Consider the following 19937-nt stretch of genomic DNA (forward strand, 5'->3'; position numbering starts at 1 on the left):
AACATGAAACTAAATGCTTGGACTGTTAGATACAAGTGCATGTTAGTTTTGGCAATTTGATCATTTCATATTACAAGAATAAAATAGTTAAAATGAAATTATCTTAAAGTAACTTAAATGTGTCAAAGATTGTTAAAAAACTTGAGTCAGAATAAAAAATAAATTATTTTATAAGAATGCATTAATTAATAATTTGTTCAAATTTATTGTCAATTTGTAAAATTTTTAAACTGATATGAACTTATTTTAATTATCTTATGGAGGGGGAATGGGTTTACAATAATAATGGGATAGGAATATTCTCAACCTAGAAAAAAAAAAGAAAATCACCTTAATTTGAGAAAATCTCCTTATTTTTAAAAATGATCATACAAACTCTTTTTTTTCAAAAAAAAATATACAAACTCCTTTTTATGTTTAGGAATAACCATGCAAATCCTTTTTGGGACACTAAAAACATATTTTATGCTCAGAATTGATCACAGATTCATGACTCCTGAGGATTGTCCAAAAGGAAGTATGTGTCCTCCCAAAAGGAATATATTTGACATTTATGAAAATATAGGATTCTTTATAACCATTTCACCAAACTATGGAAGTGTTGGTTTTCTTTTCCTTTTTTTTTTTTATTGTATTCTCAAGTTATTTAGTGATAGTATTTTCAAAAATCACATCAGCACATAAAACGTATTAAAGTACAAACATTTATCGAACTTTTTATCATAAAGAATTACATTATCATTCGCATATTTGAGTTTGTGTTTAGAATTATAAGTATGATGCCACATATTACAGATTTTAAGTACAACATTGCATATTACAAATTTTACGTTTAAGATACACTAAATTCTCGACGCTACTCATATCCAGGTCAATCTCATGAATCTAATGTCTCTTAATGCAAGTAGCTCCGTGAATGCAAATCTCTTAAGCGTTGTTTGGTATTGAGATGATGTAACGTTTAACCTATAATTATTGTTAAAAAAAAGTAAAATTATAAAATAAAAATCAATAATATGTAACAAATATAATTTTTTTAAATAATAATTTTGACAAAAATAGTAAAAATAATATAAATTTTTTATCATACAAATAATGAATCATCAAATCAACTTAACTTTTAAGTCACAAAATTAATATTTACTAAATATTTTCATACTATAATTTAATCTCAATATTAAGTGGGGCTTTAGTACTGCTTGGTACTATTTTCACAGAAGCTTTCTCCTTTGTGTGTGAATGAACTAATAAAAGTGCAGTTGTTGTGCCTGGAAACTTGAGGGCAAATTCTAAAAAAGTGGTGCCATAAAATCCATGGTCACAGCAATTATGCTTGAACAAACGTCAGAAAATATCCACCTGTTATCAAAACAATATACACCATCAATTAAAAGAACATCTTATTCCTAGTGAATATAAGGCTTTGACTTCCATCTTTCAGTCGCCATGTGTTCCTGAAGTAGATTTTTCTCGATTTCTTTTGTTCAAGCATTTCATGATTATCTTTCAGCACTAATCTCAATAGTTCATAATATAAAATAGTCAAATTACCAAAGAGGGAAAAAAAAGAAAAAAGAAAAAAATTAATTTCAAGTTTACATGTCCTGTCCTAAACATTTAGATACCGCTCAGATTCATAACTAATGGCTTTAGCTAGTATTTTATGGTTGGTGTGCATGGATATTAGAATCCCTGGTAAACAGGATGAGATACAAATGAAGAACACCGCAAACCCGACATGTGATGATAGCTTTTCAGCGTTACATCGTGGAAGCCCTCACAAAACTCGAAAATACGGAGCACTCATCTTGCAGAAGAGTTTGTGGGTTTCCTTGTTCAACCTGCACAGCCAGAATTTTATTTTTTCAACTCTTAGATAGAAAACATGAGGTCACTAGGGGCCGCTTGGGGCAGCTGCGCAGCCACAGTGCGGCTGCTCCACCCCCTTTATTTTAAGAGAATCCTCCTAAAGTAAAAGGCATGGAGCAGCTGCCCCGAACGAATCCTAGAACTCTTAGACCAACACTTGCACCAAGATATTTTATGCCATACAATTAATGGAACCAAGATCAGCATGCAAGAAAACTGCATAACAAATTTAAGTAAAGATGGCAAATAAATTCCTTCTAGAGTTACACTGCCTTCAGTTAAAAGACTGAAAAAATTCTACAGTATTATGCATTAATTGTTGAAATTGTCAAGTGAGAAACCAAAGATATGGAATTTCCTACAAAATCAAGCAATAACATTTTCTACATAAATGTGTTATTATCATTATATTTTAACTGTGCAGCAAACAAAATGATTATTGGATTTGGTCCAGAACTTAACTGAAGAAACTACAGAAGGGATCATGAAGAGCTCTTTGAGACATTGCCATTTAAAGGTGATCCATATAAAGTACCTTAGATGTGACCACACAAGAATCTAGAGAACAGTAGTCACTACAAATTTAAATGAAATTATAAACCGCGCATTGATAATGTTTTTTTAAAACAAATAAGAACTGCAGGGTGAAATTTAAACGAATCCAAGAAGGAAAATAAAATATCTACATATGAAAGATATGCATACCAGGTGACCATGATCAAGAATGAGTATCTCATCCATATTCAAAACTGTGGAAATGCGGTGAGCAATTGTGATAACAGTCATGCCTTTACATTCACTAGATATTGCATTCTGTAATATTGAAGCTGTTTGAGCATCAACATTAGCCGTGCATTCATCCAAACAGAGTACCTGAAATTTTTAATATGGTAAGTACTCAGTCTCTCACAGACATACACAGTGTAAATAATACATTTCACCGTCATCTAAGCAAAAATTGAGTGAAGTTCAGTCAAATCATCCCCAAATGTCCCTAAAACTAGAGGAGATGAAAGCCTTAAATAAACTATGCAGAAGGTTTGCATACAGCAGAAAAGCCTCCCCCTATTCCATTCGGCTTCACTTTCTACCCAATTAATATCTCCTAGTTTTTTATTTTTCGATGAATAAGGATCAGATAATTTACTTTCTAGTTGAGATGGAAATAAAATTTATAGGAATAACTGTAATTGAGGAGATGAAATGTATCAGAAATAGTCAAGTGACTCAACTTTTGTGGGATAGGCTAATCACGAACTGAATGAGCAATAAGCGCTATTTGAAAGGTTCTAGAAAATTCAATAAAGATCAACAACTTTGATTCAAGAAAAGATAACTTGGTGCAAGTAAAAGGTCCTGGAATGGGGAAGTAGAGAAAGAAACAGAAGTATAATAGTTCGATTGAAGTCATTAATGTCAAACAGGCACTCATATGTCAATTATCAATCTAGTAGCAACCTGTATAAAAATATACAGTCTTTTATTCAAGAACCAAGCAAGCATTTAAAAAACTTGATTAAAGTTTAAAATAGTATTGAGTCATCTCACATCAATATTATAAAAATATTTCTCTTTCACCTTAGAAGACTTGAGAAGAGCACGTGCAAGACATATAAGCTGCCTTTGCCCAACAGAAAATGAAATCCCAGATTCCTTCACAAACGTCTCCAGTCCTACTGCTTCTACTTCCTCTTTGACATGGCATTTCTCCAAAACACTCCAGATTTTTAAGTCATCATTCATGTGAAATGGGTCTAAATTATCCCTAGAAAATTGAAAAAGGAATAAATATGCATGTAAATGAGCGCTGGGGTTGTCAAATGAGCTTAAGTACTGCATAAATGTTAAATTATTAGCAAAAGATATACCCACAGTATAATTATTACGTCAAGCAGAAACAGCAAAGGATGTACTAAAATGTACCTTAAAGACCCCTCAAACAAGAAGGGGCTCTGTGGAACAACAGCAAACCGTCCCCGGAGATCTCTCACAGGAGTATTGATTATGTTGAGTCCATCCACCAAAATTTGTCCACCACAAATTGGGGTAAGGCGAAAAAGGGCATTCAATATGCTAGATTTTCCGGCACCTGTTCTTCCAACAATTCCAACCTGAAAGCATATGAATTTACAGTGACAGTATGCTAACTGAAGGGAACATAACTTTCAAACCCATTATTGTTATAAAATGCAAATTTTGAGACAGTCAATATCAGGCATCATTTGTACCCTGACCTGTGTTCCTCCCTCTATTGTAAAGTTAATGTCGTGCAAAGCAGCTGGCAAAGAAGGCTTATATCTCATAGTAACATTCTGAAACTCAATCAATCCTTGAAATGGCCAATCTGGACTTAAGGACTGGTATCCGCAGAGTTCTTCTTGAGGCACATCCATATACTAGTAGAATCAACAATGAGTAATCAGATGGAAAGAATGTATTAAAACTAGAGGCTATCCTCATACCTCAAGAACTCTCTCAAGTGAAACCATTTCTTTCTCTGTTTCTGTAAAACTTGACAAGAAATTCCCCAACAAAGAAACAATGGGTGCTGCATAGGATAGAGCCAATCCTACCTGTGGAAGAATAAACCTTCTAAAACTGTTTAATTGCTTGAATGACATTATCTTGAGGGAAATAATTGACAGAATGTGGCTCACAACTCAGAATAAGGACTGCAACACTTTAAAGGTTAAAGGGGGATCGAAGAAGATACCAGCCCTGGGGTACTGAAAGTAGCTGGTAAATTGCCACGAGATCCAATGACAGCCATTGTCGCAATGAATGAGATGATAAATGCTGCTAATAGCTGAATGACAGCCAGTTACGATAATTTTACTCTAACAAGTAGATAATATAAATGAAAACAAAAACATCAAAGAGGCCGAGTCACATGATTAATGATACCTTCAGAATATGATGATAACTTTAGCATATCAACATCAAATGTTACTATTAGAATCTTGTATAGTTTTTGTAAGCATTTTATTGAAACGGCATACATTTGAAATCTGAGATATACCTGAAGACGCAAGGAAAGCCACAAACTTGCCGTCAACTCTGAATAAGAAGTTCGCTGATACAAAACCACATGCTCCTTGAATTTTGCCATGAAATAGTCCTGTCACCAGCTTATATATTAGTGCAAATCCCCTTTTCTTTTAATTAGATTCTGTCACCTCTATTCATTTCATTATTGAGTAGTACAACAGTATCTCCCAAAAACAAAAGGTGCTATACCAAAATGAGTTGTCAGAGCTTTATAAGAAACAGATTAAGATATTGTCAATGACAAGAAGTTGGTAGTAAGGCCTGAATAAAGTTACAATATGTGAGGTTTTAAACCCTAGCCATTCCTTTACAGCAAAGCCTTGGAATATCTCTTGAAGTGTTTCCAAGTCTACTTCCAATGGCAACTGAAAAAAAGTCTACTTTCCCCGGTAAAGATTCTTTACTTGTTATTGGAGGCAATACGTCACAGCTTTAATGTAATTTTACTATAAAATTCTGATGTTTTCAGCACATTTGTCTTAGAAATCGAATGGAACTTCTAAAGGAATGACGCAAATAAAATGTACAGAACTTTCGCAGATCTGGTACTTTTGTGAAGTCTGCAGAAAAAAGATAAGCTACCAGGTGCCAATAAGAAAGATCCATGAAAAAAAGCAGTAATTAAAAAATCAACCTCAGACTTGAAAGCCCTTATAGTTGACGATCCATTGAGTGTCTCTGTAAATGATGCGTATATTGGAGAACGAGAAACACTGTCCAGCCTTCGCAATTCCCTTGATGTTGACCTGTAGAAGAACTGCAGAAGTTCTGACTTAGTAGATGGATTTAAATTGAGTATGATTTTCCTTTATCAGAACTAATTTAAAATGACATGCACAAATGCACATGGACACACATAGACACTGACACGTGACCTTAGTGATGAAGTTTAAATTTAAAAGCCTGGCCATGACCAAGTAAAAACATTACCTGTAGCTTGCTATAGATGAACCAAAACGGCACTAGTAGAAGCAAGAAGAAGACCTACACATGCACAAACACACACCTCTTGTAAAACAACAGCTTGTTTCTCAGATGGTTAAAGATTACACTTCTAGAAAAGCATAACATCATAGTGAACTTTTATTTTTCTCCAGCACCTGCACACATGACAAAACCACTGCAATACCCAATAAGCCAACAAAATTGGCTAGGAGAATGTTGAGGATGAATGGAAGAGAATCATCAATCATATACAGATCTGAAGAGAACCTACAATATAACAGATATGTGGAATTAAATTGTAAATTTCTTGTAACAGAATGATAATGAGGAACAGAAAAAGAGGATCAGATACCAACGGAGAATACATTGCTTTCTATTTGAAGTGGATCACTAAATTGCAGTGTAAACAAAGAGTGAGATGGATATAAAACAATTGGTATACCCTGAAAAAAAATCCAGATCTTACCTGTTAAGTATTCTTCCACCTGGTGTCTGATCAAAGAACAGAACAGGTGCATTTATGATCTTAGTAAGCAGCGTATTGTGCACCTTAACTGCAGCCCGTAAGCTACCGAATGCAAATGAGAAAGCCCTCACCAATGTTAGGAAGGAATTGAAGATGCAAAAGATGCAAAGTACGACCTACATCATGAATTAGTAAGTCCACCAAAACAGAACAAATCTTTCAATTAAAGCAAGTTCATTGCCCCTTCTGTTAGATGCTATTGGAAAGCAACAAATACGATATACATATCATATAAATAATATTGCAACCCCAAACAACTCTTTCCATGTGCTAAATGGCAAACTGTGCAGGGCTAAGACTTTGTCGAGTCAAGTTGAGTTGAATATCTTCTAGATGCCAGACGATTGAACATCAAAGAGAATTTTGCAGGAACAGCTTATTCAACCATATAATAAAAATATAAGTTGGAACAACTTACAGTTCAACAAGATATGTCAACCAAAATTTTATTCCTTGGGGTAACACTGTAATTTTAATAATAACTAGAAGTAGAGACCCACCAACAATGCTAGTCCTAGATAATTATTTCATAGATCTAAAATTTACTCAAAGACAACCCAAATAAATATCATCTGTCTGTACATTTAGAAAGGGTATAAATACAAGCATACAAATTCTATCATGTAGAAAATGAGAGAAACAAATTACCAAATAAAAGGATGTAGAGTATTTGGTTTGACTGCTTCCTGTTGTATCAACCCAATATGACAGCCACAGATCATTTCCATTACGAGAAGCTTGCATTAATATTGCTGAGAGGCATATAACAAGTGTGATGAACCAACCAGAAAATCTGGCATAATTTCTGCAAAGATAACATTTGTAAAACTATAAATGTTAACAACAAAAATTACGTCTTTTACTCTGAAAAATTTCTGTAATTGTGTCTTACTTGTATACAGTAAGCTCTACTCTGCCCTCTTTCCTCTGCTCAACCTCAATGATCTCTTGAGCATCATCTGACACAGACACAACATCTTTCTCCTGGAGGAGAATTTGTTTGTTTGCACTGGAAGCGTTTGTCCTGATTTCTTGTTTCTGCATGTGTAAGGACGTATCAAACTCGTTCGTTGACCAGAACCCCGAATACAAGGAAACTGCCAGGTCAGCTGAACTTCCTATCCACTTCACTTGTCCTTTGTCCATTACTACAACCATATCCGCAGCAGATATTGCCTGAGATTTGAAAGGAAGATTAAACCTCATTTCAGAAACTACTTCAGTAATTTAAATGTAAATTAAACCTTCCTGGATCATAATATATTTTGCATGAGTATATAATACAATATCATAAAAAGAAGATAATACAATACCATAAAAAGAAGTACATTCAACAACTTCTTTCTGAACTTGTTGGTTGGGAACAGAAGTTAATGGGTATTGAATGGTATCGTTGAAGCTAAAACAAGTTTCTCATAAGTGTTTGTGGGAAAAATGTCTATTGCTGAAATTAGTATAGATATCATAAAAATACCTGAGCAAACAGTGCAAATATACAAGAAAGAGCAAATAATTCAAGGGGACAACCTGAACATTATGGGTACAAAGAATGCGAGTCTTCTGAAGCATATGAGGACCCATAATAGCATTTGATAAAATCCACCTAGCAACTTGTGCATCTACTGCACTGAGGACATCATCAAGCATATATATGTCGGAGCCATGATAGACAGCCCTGGTGGTAATAGTCCCATAAACCCAGCATTAAATATTAGAAAAATCAGGCTAATTAATACACCAAGTTAAATATGAGTAACACATAGTGATGACAAAACCTTGCTAAAGCAAGACGAGCTCGCTGTCCACCAGATAAGTTGACTCCCTTCTCTCCAATATAAGCCATGTCACCTCCAACCATTAACGATATATCAACATCAAGTGTGCATGCCTTTAAGGTTTCTGAATAGCTGCTCCGGAAACAGAACTTGTCCACAATTAAGAGAAGTATGAAAAAAATACTTTCAAGATATGTGCTATATAAATATACGGCGAAATATTTGATCAGACACTTAATTTCCACATCTTTTAACTATGCACTGACAGCTTATCTTCACTTGGGGAGGGCATGATACAAGCTGGAACTCGTAATTTTTTTCGTTTGTCCTTTAAATTCAGATTTCTTTTCCTCCCCTGGTTCTTTTAAGCTTCTCCTTGTGGACACCTGATCCACAATAGTACCTTTATTTTCATATACAATCTGCACGTACATCCGTGGTTTACATATTGTGTGGACTTCAGACCACTGCATTTTACATCCGTAGTTTGTATATTGTTTCTTGTATATAAAGTGATTTTTTTCATTGCATACAGTGGCCAAAAATATTTAGTTTCATATACAGATCCAACTAAATCCCAATTATTAATAATGAGGGTGAGGATGGTAGAAAATAATTGTAAATGGGAAGTGGAATTATTTTTGATTTATTACGTTAAAAGGAAAAGCTTTTCAACGAACAATCAGCCATTGGGCAATTGCTAGAAGTTTGTTCAGCATATTTGTTTTACTCTGTCATTTAGCCTTTATGAAATTTATGGCAGCAAATTCAAATCCGGGTGATTTATATATATATATATATATATATATATATATATATACACATGGAAGAAATGGAACAAAGAAGCAATGGAATAAAATCAGGAAATACATAAGGTCATTTCTTTGTTATTTTTATGTCAATAGATTTTCACCTTTGCGGATCGTAGTTCTTCCCAAACAATATATTATCACGTATTGTTCCTGATAAAATCCAGGGGACCTACAGTTTAAAAAAAAAAAAAGTCCTATGAGTGAATATATTGTATCCAACATGCTTCATAATTACAAGATTGATAACAGAACAAGTTTTGAAAACCTGTGGTACATAAGCTATAGATCCACTGGCATGTATTGATCCATGAGTGAGCATCATTTCTCCCAATATAGAATTTAAGAGAGATGATTTTCCTGAACCAACCTGAATACATGCACACCTCCGTAAAAAGCCAATCATCAATAGATTCATTCCTTACCATGTTAGCGCACTTAAATCAATTTAATCTGAGGTTCAAGGCAAATAGAGACTTCCTTGAATTTATTATGATTAAATAGTCACATCAAAAGAGATTCCAACCAACAACCCAAAAAAAAAAAAAATTCCTCACCCAAATATCTAAGAACCAAACCAACCAAGACAATAACTGGTCAGATTCTTATTTGCAATTGCATATGGTAAGCAAAATTTTTTAAGTATTAAAAGCGAAAACAACCCCCTTATGTATCATATTTAAAAGAATAATGAATAAATAGAAAATAAAAATTTTCCAGGCAGACTTACCTCCCCAATAACGGCAACCAGTGAGCCCTTTGGTAGGCATAGACTAACTTGATTCAACACAACATTTTGTTCCTCTTCATTATTACAATACCAGGAACAAGTTGCATCTTGCATGATGACTGCCATATCTTTAGAATTAAAATTAGATAGGCCATTTGAGATATATGATGGAGAATTAGCTGCCTGTTCTAGTTCATGTTTGTACTCAGAACAGCCAAGGAACCTGGTCAATCGTCTGATTGATATAAAAGCCTGGGAGTGAGTAAAGGAAAAATGTAGCATTTCATCAATAACTACTGGTGAGAACAATTATTGTTAAGCGCTTATAGAATGTGGACAACTCACATCTATCAATCCATTAATGACCCATGGAAAGGAATTAAGAGGAGAGATCAAACTATTAAACAAGGCAAGACAAGTGAAGACCTGCAATAAAATTCTCAGAGAAATCAGTTTTGTATAAAATTACAATGTTCTTGTGAAACACACATAACAAATACAATCATAGAATTTAAATATTAAAGTGAAAAGAACTTTGTCATTTATTTATCACATGTAGTTTCATGTACCATTGCAGCGTCAAGTTGATGCCCCATCAATGCAAAGAGTCCAAATGTGAATAAAGAGAAAAGAGTTGGTGTTGTGGCCCAAAAGAATACACACCAAGCATCCAAATACTTCCGCGTCTAGAAAGGAGTTAGGCATAATTGTTAAGAACTATTCTAGCAGTAAAAAGAAAAAGAAAAGTATACCCTGTGAACAGTAGCAGTATCATACAGATAGGTGCTTCACTTCTGAGGATCTTGTCTTCATCAACCAAGAAGAAAATATCTGCTCCCAGCCGTACATCTTCAAAGTGCGAATGTGTGTCAAAATTTCTCCTGTCCTTCTAATCCTGTCAGAGATTATAATATGAGAATTTAGGTGTTTCAACAATAAGAAATTTCCCACATAGTATTTCTCTTACATGTTGTAACTAGTAGTACTTCAGGAAGACAGAAATGTAATCAGAAAATCATGTTGAAACTATACACGAACTGTAAAGAATGAAATACTATAGGTTCCTTCCAGAAGAAAATTAATAAAAAAATAAAAGAGAAAGACAATATAAAATTTATGCCTATACCTTTCATCCTTTTGCTTCATCATTTTCTCGGTAGCATTTGCAATCAAATTAGCAATCCATTTGTTCACTACAAACAAGAAGTATCCTCCATGAGACTATATATTTCACCCATGGTAAGCTGCAATGACGTGAATGTGGGACCACCGGAGCACCAATGAACTCCAATTGTGAAAACTAGTCAAGACACATTTAGCAAGAGTAATGCTATAGCTACAAACTCTTGTACAAATTATATTTTTTACAAACTGATGTAGTATCGCATGATTGGTTGAATGAAAATATAAAATAATAAAAACAAATTTTGTGGGCCAAGTGATATCTTCATTCAACCACTCATGTGATGTCACATCAATTTATACAAAATAATGTGTGTATCAAGAATTTGTAACTGTATCATTGCTCATTTAGTAAAAATGCATACAGAAAACTAATTTATGAATTTATTCTATCTGCCACTCTTTTCTGTCCGAAATGATTATAGTAGAATTTCATGTATTACATGAACATAAATTTATTTAGAATAAAAGCTTTTATAGTTAGAACATAGAGAATAACAATATCATACCCATCATACTGGTACAAAAAAGGTTCTTCCAAGCAGTATGAGCTAGTGAAAGGCGAGAGCAATAGAGGGGAAAAAAGACTAAATAATATTCTTCTACATTAATGAGCAATAGAACATATGTATAATTTTATTCATTTATTAGGCACTTCCATGTACCAATGTTAAGAAGGCCTATGTCATGCACGTGCTCTGATAATTCAAAGATATTTAGTACAGTTCTGTAGTGAATTATACTGCTTATGGCAGACATCATTTAAAAAATTAATAACCAATAATGATACCTGGTATCAGTAAGATGGTTATTGCAAGTCCTGAAACAAAAGCAAATTTGACTTGTGTATACAGAAGATATAGTGCCACTCCAATTTGAAAAGGCAAGCTGAAAATTCATGAAACTAGATTAACTAATGACACTTGTGTACCAAAGACCACAATGCCAATGCAGCTAAACAAAATTAAAGAAGTCGTGTTTCATATGGACAAAGAACAAATAAACTAACTACTAGTGGTCAAAAAAGCACAAGCTTAAAAAATTAATTAAGTTTCATACTTCTGAATTTAAAAAATTGATACTTTACGAGAATTAAAATGAAATGAAATAGAACCAAAGCCTGTTAGTAAAAAACTTGACCTAAAAGCTTGAGTTTATAGGCAAGGGCTTATAACAACAAATAGAGCTTATTATAATCTCATTAAATGAAGGATGATTTCGAACACAAGACTACTGGTCATACTGGCTGTGATACCGTAAGTTTTTATAATTTACTTTATAAGATGGGGAAAATCTAACATATGATTAGTTGGTCACCCAGGCTCTCACAATAGGTTAATTAACCACTTGACCTAAAATCTTAGGTTTATTGGTAAGGCAACATTAAGGGCCCAACAACTTAAAGATCTAACAAAACCCAGGTCAAAAGGGTGAAACACAAAACAAAATAAATTTTAATAAGGACCCATGGAACATAATTATCTCCATTAAGTCATTTCTCTCATTTTAACTTCTTAAATAATTTTCAGTCACTGTCTCAACCAATTTTAAAGGATTTCACCAATAATAATAAAAATAAAAGGGAAGAAGAAAAAAAGAAATACAGAAAGAAAATAGACCATCAGCCTCCAGTAATACAGTATTTTACCAAAATGCTATTCAAGCAAAAAGATAAGTGAGTTCCAACAGATTGCCATTGATACTACAGTGCTCCTTAGCCATACATTGACAGGGAATGGAATGTTAATGATTGAGGAATGTAATCATGATCTCAATAGATTAAATTAATTCAACGTATCAATACAATTTTCTCTATATAAAGAAACCAAGGGTTTTAAAACAGTACAGAAAAACTGTAGCAGTTTACATATACCAGCTAAACATCAGTAAGTGTAGTCTTTTCTATGTACAACAAGATTACACCATTACCTCCATGCATCATGGAAACTGTTGGCCAAATTAACAGTGCGATCAGTATCTACAGACATGAATGTCTGAATCTCTCCATCGGAAAATTCTGATCTCTCTGCTAAGCGAACATATAGACACTGAGATCAAAGAGTGAATGCAGTAAAACAGGTCATAAAGCAACGGACGATATAACATGCAAACATATCAAAAGACTAGATCAAAGAAGATGGAAAAAATTGTTAAAATTATCTAGATGATGTACTTCACAGCTAGGTGGTTTACAAGCCTGTATTTTATAAACATCAGCAAGTAATGTTCTTCTCCAAATAAACACCAAAAATTAAAAATAAACTTTGGTAGTTTCAACTAAATCAACATTCATTGTATTGAAAAACTTTATTAAGTTTCTGCTGTACGTGGGGAAGCCAACTTGGATGAGTTCTGTAACCTGAATCTTAATGCCTTCTTATTTATTCTTGCATTGCAATTCCAATCATTCTCCTCACGTACTGATTTTGTATTTATTATTTACAAAAATGTTTTTTAATTGCCTACATTCTGCCAGTAATCACAAAAATCCTTATCCAACAACAAATAATAACGGCATTGATCGTCCATCTGACTTTATCCTACTCTGATTCAGCATAATGTCCTTTCCATGAGTATTAAGTGAGAATTAGATTTTTAAGAATCAATATTTATATTATGACAAACAAAGAAATTTAAAATTCACATAATATGACAATATTTCTATCATGACAACCAAAGAAATTTTAGTATTTTATTTATTTTTTTTTCCAAATTATTAATGTGAAAACGTAATATAAAACTGATAAAAGATATCATCAGGAATTAACCACAGTTTTTAAGTGTCATCGTGATTTGAGTTGTAATAATCTTCTTTTGAAAATATGGGAAATAAGAAATCTATTAGCTAAGCCAAGGTAATCACTTTCTACACGAATTGGATATTCTCATTACATTTCTTGAGATTCTCTCAGATGAACAGCAAATAATATCATGCTCATTAACTTGTATGGATCCATATATGAAAACTTATGACTGAAATATGTTAAGAGTCAATAATATCATGCCCATAAGCCCATTAACTTGAATAGATCCATATATGAAAACTTATGACTGAAATATGTTAGAATATACCTTCTGATAGATAATTGTCATTATACTTGACCGTAGCTTTAACTTCAGCTTTGAGAGGTGAAAAGAATATTGTGTATCAAAGAAGGATCTGCATCATCATGCCAACCATTTAGGAACTATAGCTATCATGCTTGGTCTTTAGCATTTAGGCAAAATTTGGTACCATGCACTACAAATTACAAACCAATCTTTAAGCCAAAAAAACGACAAAAATAAGAGGTAAATTACAACAAATATGCCACATGTGGCCAGATGATCATTATCCTTATACATTCTTAGCTTTCAACAACACAATACATTAGAAATATGAACTACAGAAACAACATTAGGATGACATCATAGGTATTTTCCACTTGGGTGCCAAGTAATAAACAGGAAAAAACAGAAAACAAAATGGGAAACAACAAAATATCTTATCACTTTGTTTCCGGTAAGGCTCAAAGCATTAATAAGATCATATCAAGGTAAGAAGTAATTTTTTGCTTAGGACTGATTTAAGAATATTATTCAACCAGAAGCATGGTAAACATTGTATCCCCTGACTAATTTCTGGACATGTGTTAGATCCATACACTACTATTCTAAAATTTTATCGAGGAAAGCAATAAGAAGATATGCAGAGCATGAATAGGAACCAAAAAAAGGAAAAATAAAATTATCATTCAGTACTTAAATAGTATTTACTTCAAGATAGATGTGAGGCCCAAGGCAATTGCAAGGACATAGCCATCCAAATGCCCAGAACCTGACAGAAGAAAAAGGAAATCAACCTTGGTCAGTAGAAACTTATCTCCAGTTAAAACTTATTAGTAAGTAAACAACTGAGCATAATACTATAATAACAGGCCAGGCATTCAGGTATATGTTGAATGTTCTATTACAAGAGAGAGGAAAAAAAAAAAAAACATGCAGTGAGAAAATTCCAACCAACTATCTGACAGACCGACACAGTTACCAACCAAAATCTTTGGGGATTCAAAAAACTATAAACTAAACACAATTACTCCTATTTAAAGAAAAATATTAGAGGAACTAATTGAAGTATATAATAAATCATTAAATTCTTTACAACCTAGGAGGTAGTTACAAAGCTGATATTATATCACATATGAGAACCCCAAAGTCAGAAACCCAGAAGCCAACATCTCTGAGCAGCAGAGTGTGGCCATATTTACTACAGTAGAGAAACAATCAGGGATGGAGCCAGGAATTTAGTTTATATGGGGCAACTTAACAATGAATTCAATATAAGGGATCAAAACTTCAACTTATGGGGCATTTCAATTAAGTTCAGTGGGGCAGGATCTTAAATTCTTCAACTCATTGGGGCATTTTAATTAAGTTCACGGGGGCAGGGGCTTAATTAATGGATGCAATTTAAGGACCTTTTAATCAAGAGGGCAGCTGCCCCAACTTGTCTAATGCTAGCTCTGTCCTTGGAAACAATCTCAAGAAAGAATGAAAACTGATCTAGCTATAGAAAGCATGACTTGATCCTGCTAAAACTATGCATCATACAGATGTTGAATTTGCAAAAACAAAACTGCAAGCAAACATGGTTAAGAAAACAATTGAAGATATTTTAGCAGCCATGCAGTTTACCTCAGAAACATGTTAAACAATAAGCAACAGAGTAAAAGCTCAACCCAAATTATGAAAAATTCATTACAACAGTTAAAAAAATTAAAGCCAAGTACTCAATAAATGGTACAAACCTTGTTGAAGAAACTTAATGAGCTTATTGAGAAGCAACGGTCCAGCAAAGCCAATGCTATCATTGACAACCTGAAAAATCATTTTCAGTAATCAATCAGGTAAGGTACAAGATTTATTCTTCATTCCCAGAATTCCTTTTAGCTATTAGGAGTCTAAGCTGACAACACGAATGCATGATCAAGTGTCCGCCAATTTATGTATATGTCCTGGGATGCATTATGACCCAAGATCTTCCAACTATTACCTTAAACTGCAAAACGGATGCGGGTAAAATCGAGTGGAGAAGCACACACACAAGTGCATGTAAACAACAATACAGGGAGAAAGAAAGAAATAAGATCAAATACTCAGTACAATGACAAAAGTCATGCGGTGAAATAAACCAGAAATTTGAAGCAGTTCATTTATTTTGAAAATTAATCTATACATGTATAAGCTCTCATATGTTTAGCGTCAATATCTAAATGGTATAGAGGTTCTGATGAAATATATATACCTTCAACAAACCAAGACAAATATATGGGTATCCATAGGCACAACAGATTGCTCTGACCAATGATGGATTTGTGCAATTGCAACTCCGCTGAGCTTGCCAGCAGCTTAACAATTTACTATGACAGGTAGAAGGATCCATATCAGTAGGTAATCCAAGCAAATCTTCAAAGTCCAGTTGCTTTATTACACCACGGTTCATCACGGAATCAATAGATTTGAAGGCCATAAGATCCCAGTAGCTCTGATTGTTTCCCTTTGAGAACGAAGTTTTATTCAGATGGTTGCTTACAACTTAGTGATTTCCAGAATAATATTCAGACTAATAAACAGCTTGAAAGAGGAGGGATCTTATTACAGATCATGGTCCTGACTCCTGAACTAATGATCGCAGATTCTATTTACAACAATGATGTTATTGACATTGAACTTATAATCAAAGAAAAAAGGAAAGTACCATGAACTTACAAAAAGTTACATTTTCAGAAATCATAAGAAGACCAAGGGGAAACTGCCACACAAGAATAAGAGGCCTCCAAGTAGTGTTCTTAAATAAAATATTACTTTGAAAATTATCTAACCTTTGTCTCCTATGAAGTTATCAAATAATTCTGAATTGAAATCATAAAGGTCCCCATTCTGCCATTCAATTGAAAAGCTTTCTCAAGTTGTTCCTATATTCCAAGAACATTTTGACAGCATCTTTTCATGGCATGTGGAAGACTGTCTATAGAAACTTCTATTTTTTTATAGCATCATATATTCATATTGGAGACAAAAATTATACTACGTTGAAAAGATGCTAAAAACCCATCAACTACCCCCTTCATTCATTATCCAAATATAACATAATACTAGGAGAAAGAGTAGACAATGAATAATAAAGTATTCGCTACTGTGAACGAGGAAATTGAGAAAATTGACCAAAAACAACATTACAAAATTATTGAAAAGTCAAATGAAGGAAAACATAAATGTAAATACTTACAGAGTCTGTATTACAGTCTTCCTCAACATCCCCATCCACAGAAAGAAGTGATTCTTCTATTGAGCTACAATTTGTGTTAGCAGACATTACAATCCACATATAACCAAAAAGCTAAAGACAAAATTAGATTTATAGACTTCCTTCTTGATGGAACAAATTCATATGTGAAACCTCTAGATATCATGAATTCCAGAAATTTAAGGAAGAAATAGTACAGACGTTAGAGTAAGGAGTGTGCAATCACGAAGCAAGAATAGTTGAAGCTGCTGAATAACTATCTAGATGATGAAAGAAATCTGAGGAGGGAGCTATTTTCACTGCTTATATGTGATAGAAATTTTAAACCTATTAGGTTTCAACCCTTTCCTTTCTAACATTGATAAACCATCATAATAAGTTTTTGCATTTATAACACTGTTCTTTACAGCTATTTTACACATTTGTGTCTGTAGTCCTATGGTATATCACTGGTGTTGAATAACTGGGAGCTATTAGGTTTCAACCCTTTCCTTTCTAACATTGATAAACCATCATAATAAGTTTTTGCATTTATAACACTGTTCTTTACAGTTATTTCACACATTTGTGTCTGCAGTCCTATCATAATTTGTTGGTTGAAGTAAAAAGGCCATGGCACCTAATTTCCCAGAATGATGCTTATGATATGACTAAAATCTGAAAGAAGAGAATTAGCAAATGGTTAACAAGATGATACCTTCTCCTGGAAGACGCTCGCTTCACCCTGATAATGTTAATGGAAATGCCAAACATGATATCCAACAAAACAAGACAGATCTCTTTCAGACATTTCAAAACCTGCTACAATAAAATTATCGTGCATTATGATTCTATCTACAAATAAATTTAAATACCACATGACTGACGCATAAATTCTTTCTAAAAGTTAAAAGGATATTGTAGCTGCTAAGGACAATCATATAGAGGAAAGTTTTAAGAGGTCATATTGACTTTTATTTATCTTCTTCTTTATGATAGTTCATAAGCCTTAGTATCACAAATAGGCCACTAGTTGGTAAATGGTCAGAATAGTTTACTGCTACCAATATCTAGGAGAGGCTTAAATGAGAGCTCTGACCCTGAGACATAAACAACAAACCAATTTTTTCCACAATATCACTTTTGCCGTGGCCATCTTTTAAGGGAAAAAAAAAAATCAATCCTCTAATTAAGTGTGATGGCACAGATATCATTTATTGTATTACGCATGAGATGACTAAGGATGGTTATGAGAACACAAAGCAATTTAAACTTTCTTACCTCTGCATCACCAAAAATGAATTAGCTAATAAGCTTTTGACGTAAATAGGCATCTAATAGCTATGATGAAATGGACGTAAACACCAGAAATCACGTGGCAACTATGCAATTTAGCAAGAAGAAATTTTGAAAAGGAAACCAAAAAAAAAAAGTACCTCGAATGAAGAAAAAGTTACTAGCTGATGAAGGATTCCCATTACTGGCTTTATAATCCACCAGAAACAAAGAATACGGTGACAAAATAAGCAGTGAAAACAGGCACACCTTGATAGCAGTACGATAATTGTCTACATATTTCCAAAACGAAGAGTCAAGGTGCAAATAATAAACTACCCCAGCAAACTTCACAATTATCATAGCCAACAACTTAAAATAAAAGGCTTACCCACACTGCAAATTCAGAACAACTGGAAAGCCATTCATGATATGAAACAAATTCTCCATGTAGTTTTTCCTTTAGAAGCAAAATTACATCCACGGATGACAGACATGCTCCAACAAGAGGTAGAATATGCAGGAAAACCTTTTCCATTAAGTTTATCTGAGAAATGTCCGCAAAATCATTAATTTATGTATCAATTTGTTCAAACAAAATTTACATAGACAGTTCCCTGGTTTTGCTACTCCACATTTTACTTACCCTCTGGTTTTGACTAGGATTCCGTTGAGTAATTCCGATTATAAGAATGATAAAAATAGTTACCATATTTGTTGCAAAGTCTAAAATCGTAAACATTGTTAAGGGAGAGCAATTTACAAAAGCGAAGATCATTTTATTGCTCGGTAGCAAATTAGAATCAAACCCACAATCTAATAAAAGGATATATGTCATCGAAACACTTCGAAAATGTACTTCCATCCCATACCTGACAATCCAGGAGGAAAAAAAAAAGAAAAAAAGGAAAGGATAATCACCATATCAACCACAGAGAGTCATATTAATGAAAATCCAAATTTTCTTTCTTTCACAATACACTAATCATGTAACATTCTATTCAATAACCAAAACAAATAAAGTTTTCAGCAAACCCCTTTTAGTTTAAACCAAATATAATCAAATTCTCAAGTATAATTAACAGAAAGTCCAAGATTCTAAAGAAGCAGTTGTGAGCAAACAAACAGAGCTTTGAATTCCTTTTGCTTTTCTGTGCAAACAAAATAAGCGTTAAGAGTTAAAATTGTATACAGGCAGAGTCTATTAGTCAGTTACTCAACTTTTAGGACACATTTATTAAACAGCATTACTAAATAATAAATAAGAAATTTTAAATTGGATACAATTAAGAAATGAAAATAAATAAATTGATATGAAGGAGAATAATTAGAAGGGAAAAAGGAAGAAGAAACCAAGTTCTTACAAAAGGAGAATTTGGGCAAATAAAATCCATGTTTGTTGGAAGGAGTCAGTGAGTGAAGGAAGCAGATGAAATGAAAGCGCCTTGCAAGAGGAAGTTATTGGCACTGTGTGTAAGTGTGGTAGCCTTTCATGCAGTACAGTACAGTTACA

General features: G+C 33.4%; 1 protein-coding gene across 7 annotated transcripts; it reads right to left on the reverse strand.

Annotated features, from left to right (window-relative positions):
- Positions 1–1449: 1449 nt before the first annotated feature.
- On the reverse strand, positions 1450–19937 carry LOC102617457 (ABC transporter C family member 13). Of its 7 annotated transcripts, none has more exons than XM_006493296.4 (36): positions 19789–19937; positions 19256–19296; positions 19071–19158; positions 18816–18971; positions 18586–18717; positions 17868–17968; positions 17153–17216; positions 16169–16420; positions 15672–15741; positions 14641–14701; positions 13957–14044; positions 12814–12932; positions 11675–11772; positions 10829–10895; positions 10480–10597; positions 10272–10388; positions 10048–10128; positions 9703–9954; positions 9241–9342; positions 9077–9144; positions 8164–8295; positions 7916–8063; positions 7281–7564; positions 7037–7193; positions 6329–6504; positions 6018–6129; positions 5848–5901; positions 5552–5674; positions 4889–4987; positions 4583–4675; positions 4332–4442; positions 4104–4265; positions 3793–3980; positions 3448–3634; positions 2575–2742; positions 1450–1841 (listed from the first exon to the last, which is right to left on the reverse strand). In XM_006493296.4, the coding sequence occupies exons 1-36, from the start codon at positions 19816–19818 to the stop codon at positions 1761–1763; spliced, it is 4380 nt and encodes a 1459-aa protein (XP_006493359.2). In that variant the 5' UTR covers positions 19819–19937; the 3' UTR covers positions 1450–1760. The 7 variants fall into 7 exon arrangements, 5 of the variants coding, with proteins under 5 accessions (XP_006493359.2, XP_024949255.2, XP_024949256.2 ...); XM_025093487.2 differs by having other exon boundaries at positions 17868–17971; XM_025093488.2 differs by lacking the exon at positions 4583–4675 and having other exon boundaries at positions 17868–17971.

This window comes from Citrus sinensis, chromosome 7 (genome assembly GCF_022201045.2).
Source record: "Citrus sinensis cultivar Valencia sweet orange chromosome 7, DVS_A1.0, whole genome shotgun sequence".
Taxonomy (NCBI): Eukaryota; Viridiplantae; Streptophyta; class Magnoliopsida; order Sapindales; family Rutaceae; genus Citrus; species Citrus sinensis.

What these genes read in the sequence shown, in the direction of transcription:
- LOC102617457 (XM_025093487.2), bottom strand. Translation starts at nt 19,818, where the DNA reads ATGGATTTTATTTGCCCAAATTCTCCTTTT. An exon ending in TTTGCCCAAATTCTCCTTTT is followed by an intron (nt 19,297 to 19,788) that starts GTAAGAACTTGG and finishes CTGGATTGTCAG; the next exon opens with GTATGGGATGGAAGTACATT. An exon ending in GTAGAGCTTACTGTATACAA is followed by an intron (nt 7,194 to 7,280) that starts GTAAGACACAAT and finishes TTATCTTTGCAG; the next exon opens with AAATTATGCCAGATTTTCTG.